General features: G+C 48.3%; 2 protein-coding genes across 5 annotated transcripts in view; one reads left to right on the forward strand and one right to left on the reverse strand.

Annotated features, from left to right (window-relative positions):
- The window catches only part of atp2c1 (ATPase secretory pathway Ca2+ transporting 1), a 48,597-nt gene extending 41,283 nt beyond the window's left edge, over positions 1–7,314 (reverse strand). Inside the window, exon 1 of the mRNA XM_030071972.1 lies at positions 7,171–7,314. Within this exon, the coding sequence (XP_029927832.1) occupies positions 7,171–7,218 (48 nt within the window). The 5' untranslated portion in view covers positions 7,219–7,314. The remainder of the gene's footprint in view (positions 1–7,170) is intronic.
- Positions 7,315–10,213: 2,899 nt separating this feature from the next.
- Positions 10,214–20,116, forward strand: part of pik3r4 (phosphoinositide-3-kinase, regulatory subunit 4) — a 35,600-nt gene continuing 25,697 nt past the window's right edge. Inside the window, exons 1-8 of one of the 4 annotated variants that reach the window (XM_030072322.1) lie at positions 10,214–10,822; positions 11,472–12,288; positions 13,336–13,469; positions 14,765–14,999; positions 15,731–16,114; positions 16,361–16,495; positions 16,782–17,003; positions 19,823–19,996. In XM_030072322.1, the coding sequence (XP_029928182.1) occupies positions 11,571–12,288; positions 13,336–13,469; positions 14,765–14,999; positions 15,731–16,114; positions 16,361–16,495; positions 16,782–17,003; positions 19,823–19,996 (2,002 nt within the window). In that variant the 5' untranslated portion in view covers positions 10,214–10,822; positions 11,472–11,570. Of the gene's footprint in view, positions 10,823–11,466; positions 12,289–13,335; positions 13,470–14,764; positions 15,000–15,730; positions 16,115–16,360; positions 16,496–16,781; positions 17,004–19,822; positions 19,997–20,116 lie in introns of all 4 variants that reach the window. The other 3 variants (XM_030072323.1, XM_030072326.1, XM_030072327.1) reach the window with 3 other exon arrangements.

Genomic DNA, 20,116 nt, shown 5'->3' on the forward strand with positions numbered 1-20,116 from the left:
CGAACACACACACACACACACACACACACACACACACACACACACACACACCAGGTCAAACTAAACACACTGCTAACACTGACCTGGGATCATCTGAGAGTGGCAAACCTGATATTACATGATAATAAGGCTTGGAATAAACGGCTTGAAGACATTCTGAGGCTTTAGTTTGACGCGAGCTAAATATAAGATAAGATAAGATAAGATATTCCTTTATTAGTCCCACGGTGAGGAAATTTCACGCATTACAGCAGCAAAGTGGAGAGCAAGATACGAAGCAAAATTTACACTATAAACAGTATAAAGAGATAATAAATAGCAAAAGCAATATAAACATTATAAAAAAGGAATATAGAAGAACAAAATAGAAATATGAGCAATTTAAACAACCGAAGAAAAAACCTAAACCTGAGGAACAACCTGCTAATCAGAACAACCCAGAAAACACAGAGACGCACGAGAGGAAGGTGAGTCTGCCTGAGCTGGCCTGGCAGACGAGGCTCAGGGAAAACCAGGCAGCCGTCACACTCGCTGTGCATTTTTCTGCAGGCTCACACTTCCTGAACCTGGTTTCCCTGCATCGTCTGACTCCGTGATGTGCATTAGTGAGCGCTCAGAGCGAGGGAGCAGCCCCGCCCTCCTCTTTATCTCAGCCGGCCTCCATCCCCCCATCTGAAGGGTTAATCATTTCCCAGAAACGCCAATTAGATCAGGTCAAACTCTATTAGCAGGCTGAGAGAGGAGCGGGCGGGGAGCCAGATCCCTGCAGGGAGCCGAGCCGAGCCGAGCCGAGCGAGAGGCCGGCGAGCCGAGCCGAGCCGAGCCGAGCGAGCCGAGCCGAGCCGAGCTGAGCCGAGCCGAGCCGAGCCGAGCCGAGCCGAGCCGAGCCGAGCCGAGCGAGAGGCCGGCGAGCGAGCCGAGCCGAGCCGAGCCGAGCCGAGCCGAGCCGAGCCGAGCGAGAGGCCGGCGAGCGAGCCGAGCCGAGCCGAGCCGAGCCGAGCCGAGCCGAGCGAGAGGCCAGCGAGCGAGCCGAGCGAGCGAGAGGCCGGCGAGCGAGAGGCCGGCGAGCGAGCCGAGCCACAGACTGGGACACGAGCACCGAGCATCACCAACATGACCAACATGACCAGTATGACCTCAGAGAACAGAGAACACAGCCTCAGTACCAGAGGCTGAATTCCTGCGAGCTGCACGGAGCGTCCCAGCAGAGCGGCGGGACCCGGGTCACATGACCCCAGGTCACGCTGTCATCACGGCTAAAGATGTGAGAATGAAAATGGGTTCTCTCCCCTTTGCAGACACGCCCACCTTCTGCTGATCCCAAAGCCTGCAGTCCACATGTGTTCTTGTTCTTGTGTCCTGTTGGAAAATGGTGTGCATTTGGCTCACACACACATTTCACACACAGCAAACAGCTGACGTGTGAGGGTTTGTCCTCCTCGACCTGTAAGCGTGGGACGTGCCGTCTGAATTCGCCCGTAGGGTTTTGGGTTTGCTGCTCCGCGGAGAGCCGTCCCCTCCAGCTCAGTGTGTTATTATTTCTCATCTATTGTTTCCCACTCGGAGAATTGCAGGTATTTTCGGCCCGTCCCCGCAGGCCCGTCCCCACGGGCCTGTCCCGTCTGGGCGGACTGGAGGAACCAGGCGGACCAGAAGCAGCCAGAGTCAGTCAAATTTATTTCTATAGCACATTTACAGATGGCTGAGCCACACCAAAGTGCTTCACATGAAAGTGCTTAAGTGCAATAAACACAGGAAATACTTAGAGCAAAAGGAAAAAGGATTAAAAAACACTGACAGTAATCCAAAAGAAAAGATAAATTAAAAGGTAACTGAGGAATTACCAGGGGACACTATACACTGGCACTTGAAAAAAAAAAAAAAAAAAAAAAAAAAAAAAAAAAAAAAAACGCTCCTCATCCTGCAGCGGGACGCCACACACTGAGCACTTCAAGACTTTTTAATGCCACACAATAAAATGTAAGACCAATTTAAAAAAAAAAAAAAAACTAAGGTTACGACGGTGGAGCAGAGCTGGGAAACCCCTGGAGTTTGGAAAATTACTTTATTTAAAAAAACAAATTGACATTTTAAACTGAAATGTCAGAATCGTTCATAAAATCTTAGCTGATTGAAGACGTCTGCACACCAGACAAGGCCTTTTATCTGAACCTCTGTACCCCCAGCACACACACACACACGCACACACACACACACACACACACACACGCACGCACGCACACGCACACGCACACACACACTCGCACACTCACACACACCACTATTCTCTGCTGTGAGTGAAGGGATTGAAGCGAGCTGCTGAGGAGGGTCCAGGTCTTCCTGGCCTGAGAGCTTCCTGTCAGAGCGGTGATGTCATCAGGACGCGACCTCGTCCTGATGAGATCACTCTGTGACCTCTGACCTCCCTGCTGGGAGCCTGGACGGGTCAGGACTCAGCAGCTTGTTTGGCTGTCTGACCTTCAGACTTGCAGAAGACGGCGGGTCTTCAGATGATAATCTGAAAGTTATCGAGCGCAGCGGCTCGACGGCGTGGACGCACGGCGAGCGGCGGCTTCCCAAACACCCCGCGGCGCTCGGCTCCAATCTGACTCATCGATCAGCTGAGTCGACTACAGGACCGAGGAACAAGTAGGTCAGAGTCCAAGACAAGGCTGGGACTTTCAGAGTAAAAGTCTGCAGGCCGACACCAGACTCTGCTGATCCCTGTTTCTGTTTTATTCTGAATTTTTAGCACTAATCATAAACTCTATTTTTAAAGCTGTTATATAAATAAAGCTTATAATCACTCAAAACTCTGATGCACCAATATCACTACATTTCATTGCCACGCTGCCAAAATTTTTCACGTCTGGTGTTTTTTTTTTTTTTTTTTTTTTTTTTGGGCATCAAAGTGGAAAAGGCTGAGGAGGAGCATCAGAGCGACCTGCAGAGCCCGCCGGGTGGAGGGGAGAGGGGGCGGCTGGTGGGAGGCTTCCTCACACTCCTCACACTCATCCTTCTGGCAGCTCCACAGCGAGAGCAAACACACACACACACACACACACACACACACACACACACACACACACACTGCATGGTGGATGGACAGGGGAGGGCGGCCCGGGCTGAACCTGACCCGCTCGTCCTCCATCGCTTCGTTTCATTTGCTGCCTGAAACGTGTTGCCTTCAGTGTCGTCACGTTTTTAAGAGTTTCCTCACATAACTTAAACTTAATTTCACTATACAACCTGTTGTCAAATAAACTTCCTTGAATAAACAGGTATGACATCATCAGGTATGACATCATGTCTGGTCAAAGTCGCTCTGCTCTTCTTGGCTGTCAGCTCCGCGGCGCTGAGAGCGACAGGCCGAGCTGAAGGAGAAAACGTGGCCAACAGGGGGCGCTGTGTCCCCAGACTTTGGCCATAATTCCTCATCCATAAACTCCATGGCATGCACTTTTACTCTGAGCACTAGAGGTCAGGCTCCACAGAGACTGAAGTTTGGGGTTCAGATTTTGGATCAGCACATCGCAGAAAGACACGAAGAAGAAAAACACAGAGAGCATATCTGATATCAAGAAGGGAGAGGGCTTTTGTTTTGAAAAGTCATTATTGAAACTGTTTTCAGTCCAAAAAATGAGACAATGAAATGAAACAGGTTTTGAAATAGTTGATGTAACTGTCTCAGTGTTGAGACTGAATATTATGGGATTCCTGAGCTGGTCAGACCCTGTTCCAGTGGGTTACTGGGTAAACTGGGCTCTGAGTCAGCCGTAACCACGGACACTTTTAAAGCGCTCTTCCCGCCCGGTGGCGCCCCCTGCTGGAGTGACTCCACCCTGAAGAGCAGAGCCCTCCCTCGGCCTCGCGGCTCCTCCTGCTCTCTGAGGCTCGCCTGGCTCGAGTGTGAGGTATCTGGCGGTGCCTGGCCGTCTCGTCCAGACAGTAAACATGACAGGTGGGTGCGGCCCGCCGGCCGTCTGGCACCTCGCTGTGAGGAACCACAGACGCTGTGATGTCACTGCTGGGCTGCAGGAACACTCACCTGAGAGCTTCTCTGACTTCAGCAGCTACGACAGGCCACCTGGGAGGAGGAAAGACGGAGCCGGGGGAGGGGTAACACTCCCAGAAAATAACTTTTTGGAGACACCAGTCACAAAATCTGAGGGGAAACACCTCAGATATTCTTTCTGAACATGTTGATATTCAGAAATTCACAGAAATTCAGATTCTGAAGAAGCGATGAAGAGTCACTGGGCATCAGAGCTGCAGCTACTAACAACTACTCTGAAGGCTGACTAGTTATTCATTATGGAAATGATTAGTCGCCTTATCAGATAATTAATTGCACAGCTACTAAATGGTGCTTCTTTAGCTGTGGAGCTTTGAAGTTAACCTGCTCTCAGGTGATGCTGTGCTCAGGTGAGTTTAGCTTGACTGTTTTTCTAAACATTTCCTCGCTCGAACACGGACACAGAGCCACGGCGGCTCAGAGGCTTCCAAGCGCTCTCCTGTCCCTAACGTCCTGCAGAGCCAGTGAACGCACCGCTCAGCTGGTGTTCAGGAGGCGTACCTGCTCACAGGTGTGGAGAGGGGAGCTGGCAGCAGAGCAGCTCCTCCTCTCTGCAGGGTTCAGGGACGCCTCTCGGGACGCCGTGCTGCTCTGCTGCGTTGTCTTTACCTGCCGCTTCACTGTCGCTGTGCAGCACACCTGACGCTCAGCAAAGATAATAACGACGCAAGATGGCTCACTCCTCAGCTCTGGAGATCAGCGTCAGATCCACACATGAAGCATGTGACCGACTGATTATCGACACATAAATCCATCAGCAGCCGTTTTGTCGCGGCGTTTTGAACGCACCGCCGCCCAGAGCGGCTCGTCAGACTGACGCTGACATCATCACAGCACCGCGCCACGCTCAGGTCACACTACACACCTGGAATCACCTTTACTCTGTCTCTCTCACCTGGCAGGACGACAGGTCACCCTGACTCTCCGCAGGGGCCAGCGAGTCATGACTTTTGTTTACGAGCTCCTGTTGGCTCAGAGCTGTGCATCAGCCACTGTTGTCACCAGACGAGCCTTTGGTGGTGGTGGTGTTACTGTGTGGGCAGGTGTGTCTAGTCAGTACAGAACTGCCCTAATGGTACAGTGACAAGCCCATGCTACCTGAATAACATCATTAATCCAGTCATTGTGCCCCTGCATGAACAACACAGGCCTAATTTCATCTTCATGGACGACAATGCTCCAGCTCATCGAGGTGGTATCATTAGGGAACGGCTGCTGGAGACTGGGGTACCTCAGATGGAGTGGCCTGCACTTTCTCAGACCTGAATCCCATAGAAAACCTATGGGATCAGCTGAGTGGCCGTGTAGAGGCTCGGAGCTCTGTACCCCAGAACCTCAATGTCCTGAGGGCCGCCCTTCAAGAAGAGTGGGATGCCATGCCTCAGCAGACAATAAGTCGACTTGTGGACAGCATGAGACGTCGTTGTCAAGCTGTAATTGATGCTCAAGGGCACATGACAAGTTATTGACACTGACATTTTTTGTTGTGGTATATCCACCACTGTTGTTGGCTTTTGTTTCAAGAAATTGTTTGAGATGAGGAAATCACCAGTGCATGCTTCTACTTAAATGCCCTACTTTCATGATATAATATCACTGTAGCGTGAACTTTTTACATTTTCCATAAATTTCACCCAAAAGCCAAATATCCCTAACTTTTTGTGAGTAGTGTATCTCTCTATCACGTTCTCTCCGGGCGGCTGCAGGGCAGGAAGCCGTGGCGAGCAGACAGGATCTCACTGAGGACGAGGATGCTGCCGTCCACATCGGCTCAAACACACACACACACACACACACCCCGCTCACACACACACACACACACACACACACACCCCGCTCACTTATGCACACACAGTGCTGTTAAACAGGTTGGGTGGCAAAGGCTAGATAAATGTCTTGCTCTCTTTGCCTTTACTACACTGACACACACACACACACACCGCTCACTTCACCTACACACACACACACACACACACACACACACACACACCGCTCACTTCACCTACACACACACACACACACACACACACACACACACACCGCTCACTTCACCTACACACACACACACACACACACACACACCGCTCACTTCACCTACACACACACACACACACACACACACACACACACACACACACACACACACACACAATACCAAAGTCCCTGATGCCTTGATGCACAAACACCTACTCTCTCTCTCTCTCTCTCTCTCACACACACACACACACACACACACACACACACACACACACACACACACACACACACACACACAGGCTAAAGTTAGCTATCCAGCCAGCGGCTAGCATGGCAGCGAGCTAACACACAGAGACACAGGAACACTGTGTGTGTGTGTGTGTGTGTGTGTGTGTGTGTGTACTGATAATCTCTGTGTAAACGCGGGCGGACAGAGTAAAAGAGCCGCGGCCAGGTAAACAACAATGTCACCGCCTGGCTAGCTAGCGCCGCACCATGTCAGCAGGCAGCTTAGCATGTCTTTCCTAGGACAGCGACGGAATCTTTAACATGTTCGGCGGTCACTTCGGTTCGCTGGTTCAGGTGCAGGTGAGGGTTCAGGTGAGGGCTCGGTGAAGGTTCCGGTCAGGTATGAGATGACCATGGAGAACTGAACGGAAGGGCTGTAGAGAATGAATGTACGTCGATTGCAAATTCCGTCGCTGTCCTAGGAAACACAAACTGCCGTCGTCGAGGAGACTGAGCTGACATGCCGGACGTGCAGAGCCCGCCCCCCCGCCTCTGATTGGCTCGTAACCGCTGCCTTCGGTCGAGGCTCGCGCTGCGGTTGGCTGAGGGTGACGCTTAGCCAATCAGAGGCGGGGTGGGGGCGGGACTTCACGCGACGCGCACGCCCAGCACGTCAGCTGAGCCTCCGCCGCTGCGCCGCCGTCCAGCCTGGCAGCGAAACGTTCAACCGGCCGAACGAGCCCGTCACACACACACACACACACACACACACACACACACACACACACGCACACACACACACACACGGTGACACACGGTCCGGACACACCGAGCGGACAGGTGTGTGGGCCGGACAGGTGCGCCGGTGTGTCGGCGGTGCACGGACTCACCAGCAGCTCCCGTTCCTTCAGCATCTTCCGCTCAGTCCCGCCGCTCATCCGCCGCACGCGATCAGCAGGAACACACACTTCCGGTCGCGCTTTTAAAAATAAAACCCCTCTGTACCAAAACAAGAGCCCGGGGCTCAGCGCGAGCTCCTGTCCCGTGAGCAGCTCCCGCACACCTGAGCCAGGTGCCCCGCGCGCCCCGCTCAGGTACAGCCGCCTCAGCCAATCAGGGCTCAGCGCGGAGCCGCAGGACAGGTGAGCCCTGATGATAAACACTGGCCGTTTATTATTGGGGTGTGTCACCTGTGACTGCGCCTCAGGTAAATGTCACACCTGAACACAGGTATTAACAGCTCTGTGTTTTTCATTAGTGTTTATTTCGATGCACACTGGCTTCATTGTTTTTTTTTAATCATCTATTTATCATCTGGGTGCTATTTATTTATTTATCATCTGTTTATACTGTAAATTTGCACATTGCCCTCATCTGTGCACATTGTATACATCGATGCACACTGGTTTTATTGTTTTTTTGCACATTGTTTTTTTGCACATTGGTACTTAGATCTTTAGATCTCGAGGGTCATCTTTTATTCTTTATTTTTGATTTACCTAATCTTGTACTCTGTGGATACTGCTGGAAACTGTGAATTTCCTTCGGGATGAATAAAGTATCTATCTATCTATTTTTATTTATTTTTAGTTTCCATCTCCAGTCCAGTTCAGTCTCCAGGCTGGGCTCACTGGTCCCAGTTCAGTTGTTGTTGTTGTCAGTGTCAGTGGGAGTCAGAGGTTTTATTCTAATCTGGCTGCTGTTTGTCAGATTAGCTCTTCACTTTGTGGAGGCAGAGACTCCCAGTCACACACACACACACACACACACACACACACACACACACACACACACACACACACTGACCAGCAGCACTGAACACACTGCACACACACTCTGACTGACTTTCCACACCTAGTTTCAGTCTGTAGTTTAGTTAGTTGTTCAGGTAACTACAGCTGGTAACTATGGTAACCTGGCACCTGGCACCTGGCCGGGCTTCAGTTCCGTCTCTCTGCTGAGGAAAAGTTCAGTTTTTTTGAGAAACGTGTTTTTCCTCAGTGAAATGAGGCGGTCAGACGAAGCTCTTCATCTCAGAGTTCATCACACACACGCCGCCTGGTCACGTCAGCAGCAGGTGTGTGTGTGTGTGTGTGTGTGTGTGTGTGTGTGTGTGTGTGTGTGTGTGTGTGTGTGTGCGCGAGGCTCTGAGGTGCAGTTTGGTCATAATAAAGCTCCTGTGTGGAGCCAGGGGCCACGCAGGGCCGAGGGGCTGCAGGTGTTCCCTCCAACCCAAACCTCCAGCAGGTGAGCCTCTGCAGCCTCGTGGCTCTGCGTGGAGTCTGGATGCTTCAGCACACCTGGAATACACCTGGAATACACCTGGAATAAACACAGAGGTGAGACAGAGCGGTGACCCGACTTCCTGTTCAGGTTCTGTCGTTTGTTTCTTTATCAGGAGCATCGATACACTGACATTCAGGGAGAGAAAAAATCCAAGATTTAAGTGGAGACTTTATGAGGAAAAAACTCACAAATCCAGGAAAAAAAAGTTTTATCTTATGGTTTGTTTGTTTGTTTGTTTTTGTTTGTTTGTTTGTTTTTGCCTCATGTCGTCATCACCCCGGGACCCCCACCTCTCCTCTCATCTCCCCTCTGGGTTGTCAGCCACAGCGACAGAGTTAAAACATTTTATTTTGAAATCAGCATTCCCTCACTTCCGCCCTTCTTCCGGCTGCCTTGATGACGCACGGTGGCCTTGCGTGCCGGGGGCGGAGTCACGTCACGGAAAGATCGATTATTGATCAAGCTGAACCTGATTTTCCTGATCAGCCACATAATGTCGTGTTCTGGTTTCCATGACGACGACAGTCACAGAATATCACGTTTCAATCTGATTATCCTCTCAGCAAAGCCAGATTCAGTCTAATCCGTCATCCGGACGCTGTTTTGACTGGCTTTTGGTTTTGTGATAAAGAAACTAAAGATGCTCCATGTCCTTTATTAAAGCAGGGACTCGAGGCTTTTAAAACCACACAGTTATGGATATGAAACTTCACAAAAAGTAAAATTAAATTTTATATATATAAAAAAAAAGGCTTTGTCGTCTCTGTCATCATGAACATGGCGGCCACACATTACAGCTCTGTAGAAAAGAGTGAAGTCTGAGAAAATGTCATTAACTAATTAAAATAAACTTATTAATGTGCCTCCACCGCCTCTGTGCAAGCTGACGGCGAGGCAGCGGCTCTGCTGTTTGTTTGTTTGTTTGTTTGTTTGTTTGTTTGAGAGTTTTTGTAGTAAAGACCAAATTTTTTCCGCTGTTTGTTCAATACCGGAGAGAAAACTAAGTTAAATTAAAAAAAAGGCTCATCTGTCAAATCCTCCCAACGATAAACTACAGATGCATATTAATAATTTTATAGTTAACAACATTTCCTATATTTATGTCTGGATATTTATAGTGACAAATATGATGCTGTTTTATTAGTATTATTATTATTAGTTTAATTTTACTTCTTGCTAAATTCAACATTCACCAGTGTGAATTTACAAACAAACAAACAAACAAACAAAACCCCCTCAGTTTTTGGCGCTCATGCAGGAAATGGGACAGGATCTGTCAACAGTTTCATCACAAAACAAGAAAAGTGACCAAAACGGTTCAACAGTTTGTTTGTTTTTTTTTTTGTTTGTTTGTTTTTTTTTATTAAAACTTAAAAGCTGGTGGATCCTCTGGTTCAACTTAGACACAGTTTTTTTAAATGATAATTTTATTTTAATTTAGTTTTATATACATACTTCTGATAATTTTACATGCAGTTTCACAGTAAGTTTTCGATTTTTTTTTTTTCAAATATTTGTCTGTCTTTTTTGCTTTTTTTTTTTTTTTTTTTTTTTTTTTTTTTTTTTACATATTTATTTACTACCTTGTTCATCGCCCTGTCCTCACTGAGCTGGCCGCTGGGGGGCGCTGGCGGCCAGTGTTCGCTTTGACCCGGAAACTAAATATTTTCCGAGGATGGCGAAGTCATGCTTAACATTTTGAGTGGTCATGTTGTGTCACAGGTCAGGCTCGGGGCTAGGGCTGGGTTAGGGTTAGGATTAGGATTAGGATTAAGGCTGGGCGGAAGTTGTCTTTGGACAGGAGCAGAGAGACGCTGTGGGGAATGAATGTGTGTCAACAGGATCGAGCCTTCGCCGTCCTGGGAAAAAGCCACGGCGACCCGGAAGCACAACAACAACAGCGGCAGTAAACAGCTCAGCTCAGCCGCAGCTCCTCTGCTCACAGCCCGGCTGGTCCTCCGCTCACACCCCGGCTGGTCCCCTGCTCACAGCCCGACTGGTCCTCCGCTCGCTGCCCGGCGGGTCCTCTGGTCGCTGCCCGGCGGGTCCTCTGGTCGCTGCCCGGCGGGTCCTCCGCTCTCAGCCCGGCTGGTCCTCCGCTCACAGCCCGGCGGGTCCTCTGGTCGCTGCCCGGCCTGGAGCTGCCGTCCCGGGACAGGACAGTCGTTCAGGCGGAAGTTAGCAGCATCTCCTCTGCCGGCGCCTCGTCAGAGAGCTGAAGCTAGCAGCCGCCAGCTAACACACACACACGGCCAGGTAACATGACAGCACACCTGAGCAGCGCACAGCAGCTCGTGCAGCGAGAAGAGCCTGTTAGAGAGGCTCAGCTCGTGTTGTTTTGTTCCGGACGGTCATGTGACTCCGCTGCGCGCGCCCGCAGTGTGCACGCGCAGCAGCTCAGCGGCTGTTTGACTGCAGGAGCGACACACACACACACACACACACACACACACACACACAGTTGTCACACTGTCACACACTGCACACACTTTACACACTCAATACACTGCTTGCAAAGTAGGGCTGGACCTGTCTCACACACAGCTCAGTGTGTGTGTGTGTGTGTGTGTGTGTGTGTGTGTGAAGTGGTGAAACCTGAAGATTAATTTGAGATGCAGCTCTGTGTTATTCTAGTCACAAATCTGAAATGAATATTATTTAAATTTATTTTATTTTATTTATGTGTTCAGTGTGTGTGTGGCTCAGAGTGTGTGAGGCTCAGTGTGTGTGTGAGGGTCAGACTCAAATTATTTTATTTAAATATCACAGTGCCATCCAACGACAAAAATTCATTGACAGAAACTAAGACGAAGTTCAGACAAAGTAGAGCTTTAAAATGTGCCAGAGGTAGAAATGCTGTTGAGTGAAGTCGCCCGTCATGTCACACATGAATCTGTGTTCACAGACCGGAGCCTCGCCGAGGGGTCGTCCCGCGGTGGAGCGCCCGGCTCCTCTGACGTGTTCCTAACGGGCTGACTCTTCCACAGACGCGCCCCGGGGCATCATGGGGAATCAGCTGGCGGGCATCGCCCCCTCCCAGATCCTGTCGGTGGACAGCTACTTCTCCGACATCCACGACCACGAGTACGACAAGAGCCTCGGCAGCACGCGCTTCTTCAAGGTGGCCCGGGCCAAACACCGCGAGGGGCTGGTGGTGGTCAAAGTGTTCGCCATCCAGGACCCGTCGCTGCCGCTCACCAGCTACAAGCAGGAGCTGGAGGAGCTGAAGATCCGGCTGCACTCCTGCCAGAACTGCCTGCCCTTCCAGAAGACCTCGCTGACCGAGAAGGCCGCCATCCTGTTCCGGCAGTACGTGCGGGACAACCTGTACGACCGCATCAGCACGCGCCCCTTCCTGAACGGCGTGGAGAAGCGCTGGCTGGCCTTCCAGATCCTCAACGCCGTCGACCAGGCGCACAAGGCCGGCGTGCGGCACGGCGACATCAAGACGGAGAACGTCATGGTGACCAGCTGGAACTGGGTGCTGCTCACCGACTTCGCCAGCTTCAAGCCCACCTACCTGCCCGAGGACAACCCGGCCGACTTCAACTACTTCTTCGACACGTCGCGGCGGCGGACGTGCTACATCGCCCCCGAGAGGTTCGTGGACGGCAGCATGTTCGCCACGGAGAGCGACCAGAACACGCCGCTGGTGGACCTGACCAACAACAACCAGAGGAGCCGAGGGGAGCTCAAACAGGCCATGGACATTTTCTCTGCAGGTACATCAGCACGCCTCTGCTCAGAAAAGTTCAGGAAAATGTTGATGTGACAAATAAATGCATTTCTGATGCAATGATCATTATATTTTAGGTTAATAATGACCAAATAATAAATAATAAATGAATATAAGACACAGAAGCAAGCTACATTGGTCTAATATTGAGGAATTTCAATATTTGCGAGTGGTGAAATAGCCCCATGTTTGAGATCAAAAATGAAAATGAAGAATTTGCATAAAGAAAAAATGTTTTACATCCCAAGAAAGAGCAAGCTTTGAACTTTAAATTAAAACAGAGATCATATTTTTTAAGACATTCCCACATGCAGTTATGGGCCAATGAAAATCTGACACGAAAACTTTTTTTTGGATTTGGAGAAGCTGCCATCCAGAAAGCGATGCATATATCTGACTAAGCATTAAAGCTTTGAACAGTCCATGTCTGGATCTCAAAGCTCTGAGAAAATCAAGAAGCTGGAGCAAAAACAAAGTTGTTTTCTGAAGGTCCAAACATGGTCCACCACAAAACCTGTGTGATTTTTATTTCATTTTTGAGGGGCTGGCATGCCTACCAGTTATGATGTATGACAGATGTGTTTGTATATTCTGAGAGAGCAGGTGCAGGTGTGTTATCGTACCAAATTTCAGTTTCCTATGTGGTGTAGTTCCTGAGATACTGACACCTGAAAATAGAGGAAAAATACGGACGCGTGAAAATCGCCACACCCTCCCCTCACTAAATTGTCCATATCTCAAAAAGGATCCATCCGAGCAAACTAAAGTTTTACAGTGTGCCTATTGGATAAATAAGGAACAACTGGTGAATTTTTCAGAATTTTTTGAGACCCAAGTGTGTGGGATGTCCTGAAAATTTGGTGAAATGACATGAAATGACCCAATATGGAGTTTAACAGATTTTTACCTTCTGAACCCTCGACATTTGAAACTAGCTCAAATTATATTCGTTAGGGACGGGGAGACTGTAGTTCGTTAAAACGTAGAGTTTCTGAGGTTGAAGTTGTAAACGAGCCGCCTGCTGTGTTCTCAGGCTGTGTGATCGCCGAGCTCTTCACCGAGGGCGTCCCGCTGTTCGACCTCTCCCAGCTGCTCGCCTACCGCAAAGGCCACTTCCAGACGGAGCAGGTGCTGCTGAAGATCGAGGACCGCAGCATCCGCGAGCTGGTGAGCCGCACGGCGCCCCCCGCAGGCGCAGCACTGACACGGCAGGAGTTTGGAGCTGGGAATTCACCGGCTGGTTTTAAATGTTCACATTTTTAGGAGACGCCTCTCTGCCTCCTCCTCTTTATCGGCATGACAGCAGCTCACGTCCAGTCCAGTCATTTTATGAAAAAACCTGGGACAAGCTGCAAGAGAAGCAAACTCAGTTGATTTTGGATCCTCAGTTTGTCCTGAGTGAGGGGAAAAAAGTCCCAAGGAATCCCATTGGTGGAAAGTTAAACACAGTAACCTTAAATACCTCATATAGTAACCTTTTAATTCACTGTTTAAATGTCTGTTCTGGCATTTATTCCAATTAGCACATATCAAATCAGATAATGTGTGATATGCATGTGTAAACAGAATAATTCAAAGAACTTGTAATTGACTTTTTCTCTTTCTGTAGCGACTATTATCATAAACAAAGAAGTCGCTGAGAGGCTGAGCTTAGGGTGTTTGCTGATTGTCCGACACGCTGTACAAACAAAATATTCGCTGAGATCAAAAAATACATTTAACGAGTTTTATTAAAGAATTAGAACAACTTATTGTAATGTGCTCAAAGTATGAAAAAGAGAAAAAAAACAATCAGCGATCAAAAGCAAAAACAGCGGTCAACAAAAAATACGGCCTCTCCCGTCACTCACCCTCTTTCTTTGTTATATCTCCCGCCGTGCCAGTGCCCAGGTGATTATATTAACTAGGAGGTTACCACCCATATCCCTGTGACCCAGTTACTGTAATATTAACCAACAAAAAATAACAAAATATAATAACCAAAATAACCCAAATTTAAACCACACAATTACAGTTCATCATATGTTACTTCATGGCTCCTACACTTTCTTGTCTTTGTGTGTGTAATCAACTTGTGAATTTTTATAGTGATATCTGACAGTAAAATGTTGACCCCCTTTCCCCTGTGTGTTAAAAACAGTGTTTTTTGGTAATATGTGGTCATATAGAGGTGATTTTCAAAACTTTCCACCAATGGGATTCCTTGGGACTTTTCCCCTCACTCAGGACAAACTGAGGATACAGAATCAGTTGAGTTTGCTTCTCTTGCAGTTTGTCCCAGGTTGACCCCAGTTTTGGCCTAAAGTGACTGGACTACATCTCCATGTTAGTCCTCCAACACACCTGTTATGTTATGGACTGTGTCACCTGGTAGCTGCTGGGTCACGAGAAAGGGTCTTGTGACTGAAATGACTCCGAAACTAACCTGTGTGTGTGTGTGTGTGTGTGTGTGTGTGTGTCAGGTGGCCCAGATGGTGCAGCGGGAGCCGGACAGGCGTCTGACGGCTGAGGAATACCTGAAGCAGCAGAGAGGAAAAGCCTTCCCGGACATCTTCTACACCTTCCTGCAGCCCTACATGGCTCAGTTCGCCAAGGAGACCTTCCAGTCGGCGGACGAGCGCGTGCTGGTGATCCGCAAAGACCTGGACAACATCCTGCACAACCTGAGGGGCCAGACCCGACCTGCAGGGGGCGGCGGTGAGCTTTCCTGTCTTTTAAACGCCTCTGATGTGAAGGCTGAGGAGTGTGTGTGTGTGTGTGTGTGTGTTTGTGTTTTTTGAACAGCCGTCGTGTCACATATCAGAGTGAGTTTGTGGAAAAAGACAGTCAGAAAGAAAAACTAGCAAGAAATTAAAGGCTACATCTTCCATGTGGCCACAAACACACAGAAATACAAGTGTGTGTAGATAATCTGAGATAATCCCACTTGTTTCCAATGCAGTTTCACTTGTTGAAGTCTAAATGTGTTGAAACCAGGCGGAATAAAGCAGATCAGCCACGACCAGCAAGAAAATAACACTTGATTCTAGAAGATTTTTTGAAACAAGTTGATTTGTGTTGGAAACAAGTGGGATTATCTAATCCCACCAGCAGATTGTATACATAGATGCACACTGTTTTTTTTTGTTTGTTTATTTTTTGGTTTTTTTTTTGGTTTTTTTGCACATTGGGTACTTAGATCTTTAGATCTCGAGTGTCATCTTTTATTCTTTATTTTTTATTATTCTTTATTTTTTATTTACTTAATCTTGTGCTCTGTGGATACTGCTGAAAACTGTGAATTTCCTTCGGGATGAATAAAGTATCTATCTATCTATCAGCAGATTATTGACCTTGTTTGAATAAAAATGAGGTTTGAACACTGAAGATGAGACTAAATGACACGGCAGCAGGTTGGCTGGTATTAACGTGTCGCCGTGTCCCCGCAGGCTCCGCCTCCCCTGGGGAAGTGGGCGGGGCGGTGAGCCCGCGGGAGGAGCAGGGCCTGGTGGTGCTGGTGTCCGTCATCACCTCCTGCCTGCAGACGCTGCGCTCCTGCGACTCCAAGCTGGCGGCGCTGGAGCTGATCCTGCACCTGGCGCCGCGGCTGGGCGTGGACATCCTGCTGGACCGCATCACGCCCTACCTGCTGCACTTCTGCAACGACCCCGTGCCCCGCGTGCGCGCCCAGGCCGTGCGCACGCTGGCCAAGGTGCTGGCGCTGGTGAAGGAGGTGCCGCGGAACGACGTCAACATCTACCCCGAGTACATCCTGCCCGGCATCGCGCACCTGGCCCAGGACGACGCCACCATCGTCAGGCTGGCCTACGCAGGTCAGACGACAGCATCCTCCACATCCTCTGTTTTTCATGAGCTGTGAGGGTGAAGCTCAGGTGGAGGTGTGACGCGGCGTCGGCGAGGAAATGACAAAATGACGTGGTTTCCCCTCCGTCTGCATCACCGCCGCTGCGACACGTTTTTGTTTCTTTAATATACATGTATAATAACTGATGGACTTCCTGTCTAAAATGTGTGTGTGTGTGTGTGTGTGTGTGTGTGTGTGTGTGTGTGTTGCTCAGAGAACATCGCCCACCTGGCGGAGACGGCGCTGCGCTTCCTGGAGCTCGTTCAGGAGAACAACGTGAACACCGAGCAGGAGCTGAGCGGAGAGGACGCCGAGGAGACGCTGCACCCCAACGAGAACTACGACTCAGGTACACACACACACACACACACACACACGCACACACACACACACACACACGCATGCGCACACACACACACTCTTAGACTCCATAGTACAAGCTCACCATTCTGCTGCCGTGGCTCCAGATCAGAATGACTTCGTCTAAAGGAAATTTCTCGGAGCCAGCACTGTGGTTTGAGCTTTTGGGATTAACATATCATCTGTAGAGTCAGCAGATGGGATTATGCTTGGTTGCTAAAAGTTGCATGCTGGGTAATTTGTGTGACGGACTGTGCTGTGTGTGTCGTGCTCAGAGCTGCAGGCGCTGCATGAGATGGTGCAGCAGAAGGTGGTGACGCTGCTGAGCGACTCGGAGAACATCGTCAAGCAGTCGCTGATGGAGAACGGCATCACGCGCCTCTGCGTCTTCTTCGGCCGCCAGAAGGCCAACGACGTGCTGCTGTCGCACATGATCACCTTCCTCAACGACAAGAACGACTGGCACCTGCGCGGCGCTTTCTTCGACAGCATCGTGGGTAAGGACGGCTCAAACCACCGCCGCCACATTTTAAGGTCAAAACACTTCAGCTGAGTCGAGCTGTGGGCAGATCTGTGTCTGTAGTCAGATAGACCAGTGGTTCTCAAATGGGGCATGCGTCCCCCTAGGGGTACATTGGAGTACTGCAAGGGGTACGTGAAATTAGATAGATAGATAGATAGATAGATACTTTATTCATCCCGCAGGAAATTCACATTTTTTCAGCAGTATCCACAGATTATAGATTAAGTAAATAAAAATAAAGAATAAGATCTAAGTATAACAGAATAAGATCTGAGTACAACAGAATAACCTAAGTACAACCCAGTGTGCAAAAAGCAATGTGCAACAAAAAAAACAGAAAAAACCGTGTGCATGGGTGTATAAAATGTGCATAGAGGTAGGTCAATGTGCAAATTTAGAAGAAATATACAGTATACACATGATAAATAGCAGTAAGCAATATAAACACTATAAACAAGGATTATAAAAAGATAGAAATATGAACACCTCTGCATGTAGGCTTTTCTTCCTACCAAAGGTTTTTGTTTGGCGCTGGTCAGGGGGAACTTGGCTGAAAAAATATTTCAAAGGATGCACATTAGTCACGTTAAATCAGGCAAATGTTGTATTTTCTAAGCTGATATTCATCGGCAGTGCTGTTATTGTGCCTTCAAAGCCTCAAACTGATTTAATATCGGCATGTAAGTAATTATGAAACCTTTGAGCCTGTGGTCTGAAAACTGTATAAAAGATAAAAATACTCTTTCTGTTTGCAGCTTATGACTCTGATTTACATTTACATCCATTACATGTTAAAACATCTAATAACATCTGAATATATGTAATACATGTTATAGAGGCTGTGAAGACTAAACATGGAGCGAACTAGATTTTTTTTTTTTTTACCTGAATCTGAATAATAATGAGCAACATTCAGGTAGTCAAAATATCAGTTTCTGTTGTTCTTTCCTGAATAACAGATTTGGATTCAGACACACATCCCCACAGTAACAGCCTTATTTACCATGACAGCGGCACAGACGGATCACGTACGCCGATGACGTTGTCTTTTATATTGACTTGTGTAGCCAAAAAGATTCAGTTGTGTGATCATCGACATACACTACTCACAAAAAGTTAGGGATATTTGGCTTTTGGGTGAAATTTGTGGAAAATGTAAAACGTTCACGCTACAGTGATATTATATCATGAAAGTAGGGCATTTAAGTAGAAGCATGCACTGGTGATTTCCTCATCTCAAACAATTTCTTGAAACAAAAGCCAACAACAGTGGTGGATATACCACAACAAAAAATGTCAGTGTCAATAACTTGTCATGTGCCCTTGAGCATCAATTACAGCTTGACAACGACGTCTCATGCTGTTCACAAGTCGACTTATTGTCTGCTGAGGCATGGCATCCCACTCTTCTTGAAGGGCGGCCCTCAGGACATTGAGGTTCTGGGGTACAGAGCTCCGAGCCTCTACACGGCCACTCAGCTGATCCCATAGGTTTTCTATGGGATTCAGGTCTGAGAAAGTGCAGGCCACTCCATCTGAGGTACCCCAGCCTCCAGCAGCCGTTCCCTAATGATACGACCTCGATGAGCTGGAGCATCAAACACCTGATGTGAATTTTGCCGTTAAACTCCTTGTTAGAGAACAGCAACTTGTGCAAAAAGTACTGAAACATTGAACTAGGGATGTCCCGATCACGTTTTTTTGCCCCCGAGTCCGAGTCATTTGATTTTGAGTATCTGCCGATACCGAGTCCCGATCCGATACTTCTATAAAACCAGGAAATGATATGTTATTAATGATTGAACAAAAATGATAGGAGGATGTATCAGTAATTATTTCACCTGAGGGTTGACAGAGTACTTTTTGCTGTAACAATATGTTAAATTATTATTTGTTTTAACAATGTAAATTACTTATCAAACAGACCTAACAATTCAGCTACCAATGAATGAGCAGTAGTATGCCTGTGATAACATAGATCGAAAAATAAGCCAAAGTGATACCTCTTCTCTGAATAGACAAGCTAAGCCAGTGTGCTGCTGTTAGCCAGCGAAAAATACAGCGGAGTGGCGCCTCTTCGCTTTGTTTCACAATCTATGTCAGTGCGCTGCTGTAGCTGGAAAGTTTATCTGCCTTTTGGAGTCGGTTTCCGTTTTATTTGGCTAATTCCGCGATTCCGTCCGTGATAGTAGCAGCATATCACCAGAGCCCGTCTACTGTATTAGAGTTTCTCTGATATCACACACCTCAGCTTCAAAACAAACTGCTGCGTGCTGCCGTGTTCCGCGCAGGCGCTGGTCAGTGGTGTCTGTCACAGACAGACCCGGCCTGTAAACGTTGGTATTTTATTCTCATTTATTTTTTATCACTAATAGCCCATATATTGAAAATGTGATTAAAAATAATAACAATAAATATACATATGTATATATATTATTTATCCGATACCTGATCGGGACATAACGTCCGAGTCCCGATCGAGTCTTCAGTCATGTGATCGGCCCCGATTTCCGATCACATGATCGGATCGGGACAACCCTACATTGAACAGTTGGACATGTGCATTCAAAAGTTTACAGAAGGTCACATTAAGTTCACCTGGAAAGGTTAGAATGCATTTTAGGTTCATCCTGAAATTTCACCCGAAAGCCGAATATCCCTAACTTTTTGTGAGTAGTGTACTTTATAGATCATCAGGTCCTTGTCACTGCTCTGCAATAAAGTGGTAAGATGCTCAAATCACAGCCTCCGTTGCTCAGCCTGTGCTCTGTGCTCTGGTTGTGCTGTCTGCAGGCGTGGCGGCCTACGTGGGCTGGCAGAGCTCGTCCATCCTGAAGCCGCTGCTGCAGCAGGGCCTGAGCGACGCCGAGGAGTTCGTCATCTACAAGGCGCTCAACGCCCTCACCTGCATGTGTCAGCTGGGCCTGCTGCAGAAGCCGCACATCTATGAGTTCGTCAGCGACATCGGTAAGATCAGCCGGGCGCTAACCCCAACCCCAGCCGGCACGCGGGAACTACCTTTTACCTGAAAAAGTTCCTGAACGGCTCCTTTTTCAGCGACAGGAACAAACTCACACCAGCAGAAAA

This window comes from Myripristis murdjan, chromosome 16 (assembly GCF_902150065.1).
Source record: "Myripristis murdjan chromosome 16, fMyrMur1.1, whole genome shotgun sequence".
Taxonomy (NCBI): domain Eukaryota; kingdom Metazoa; phylum Chordata; class Actinopteri; order Holocentriformes; family Holocentridae; genus Myripristis; species Myripristis murdjan.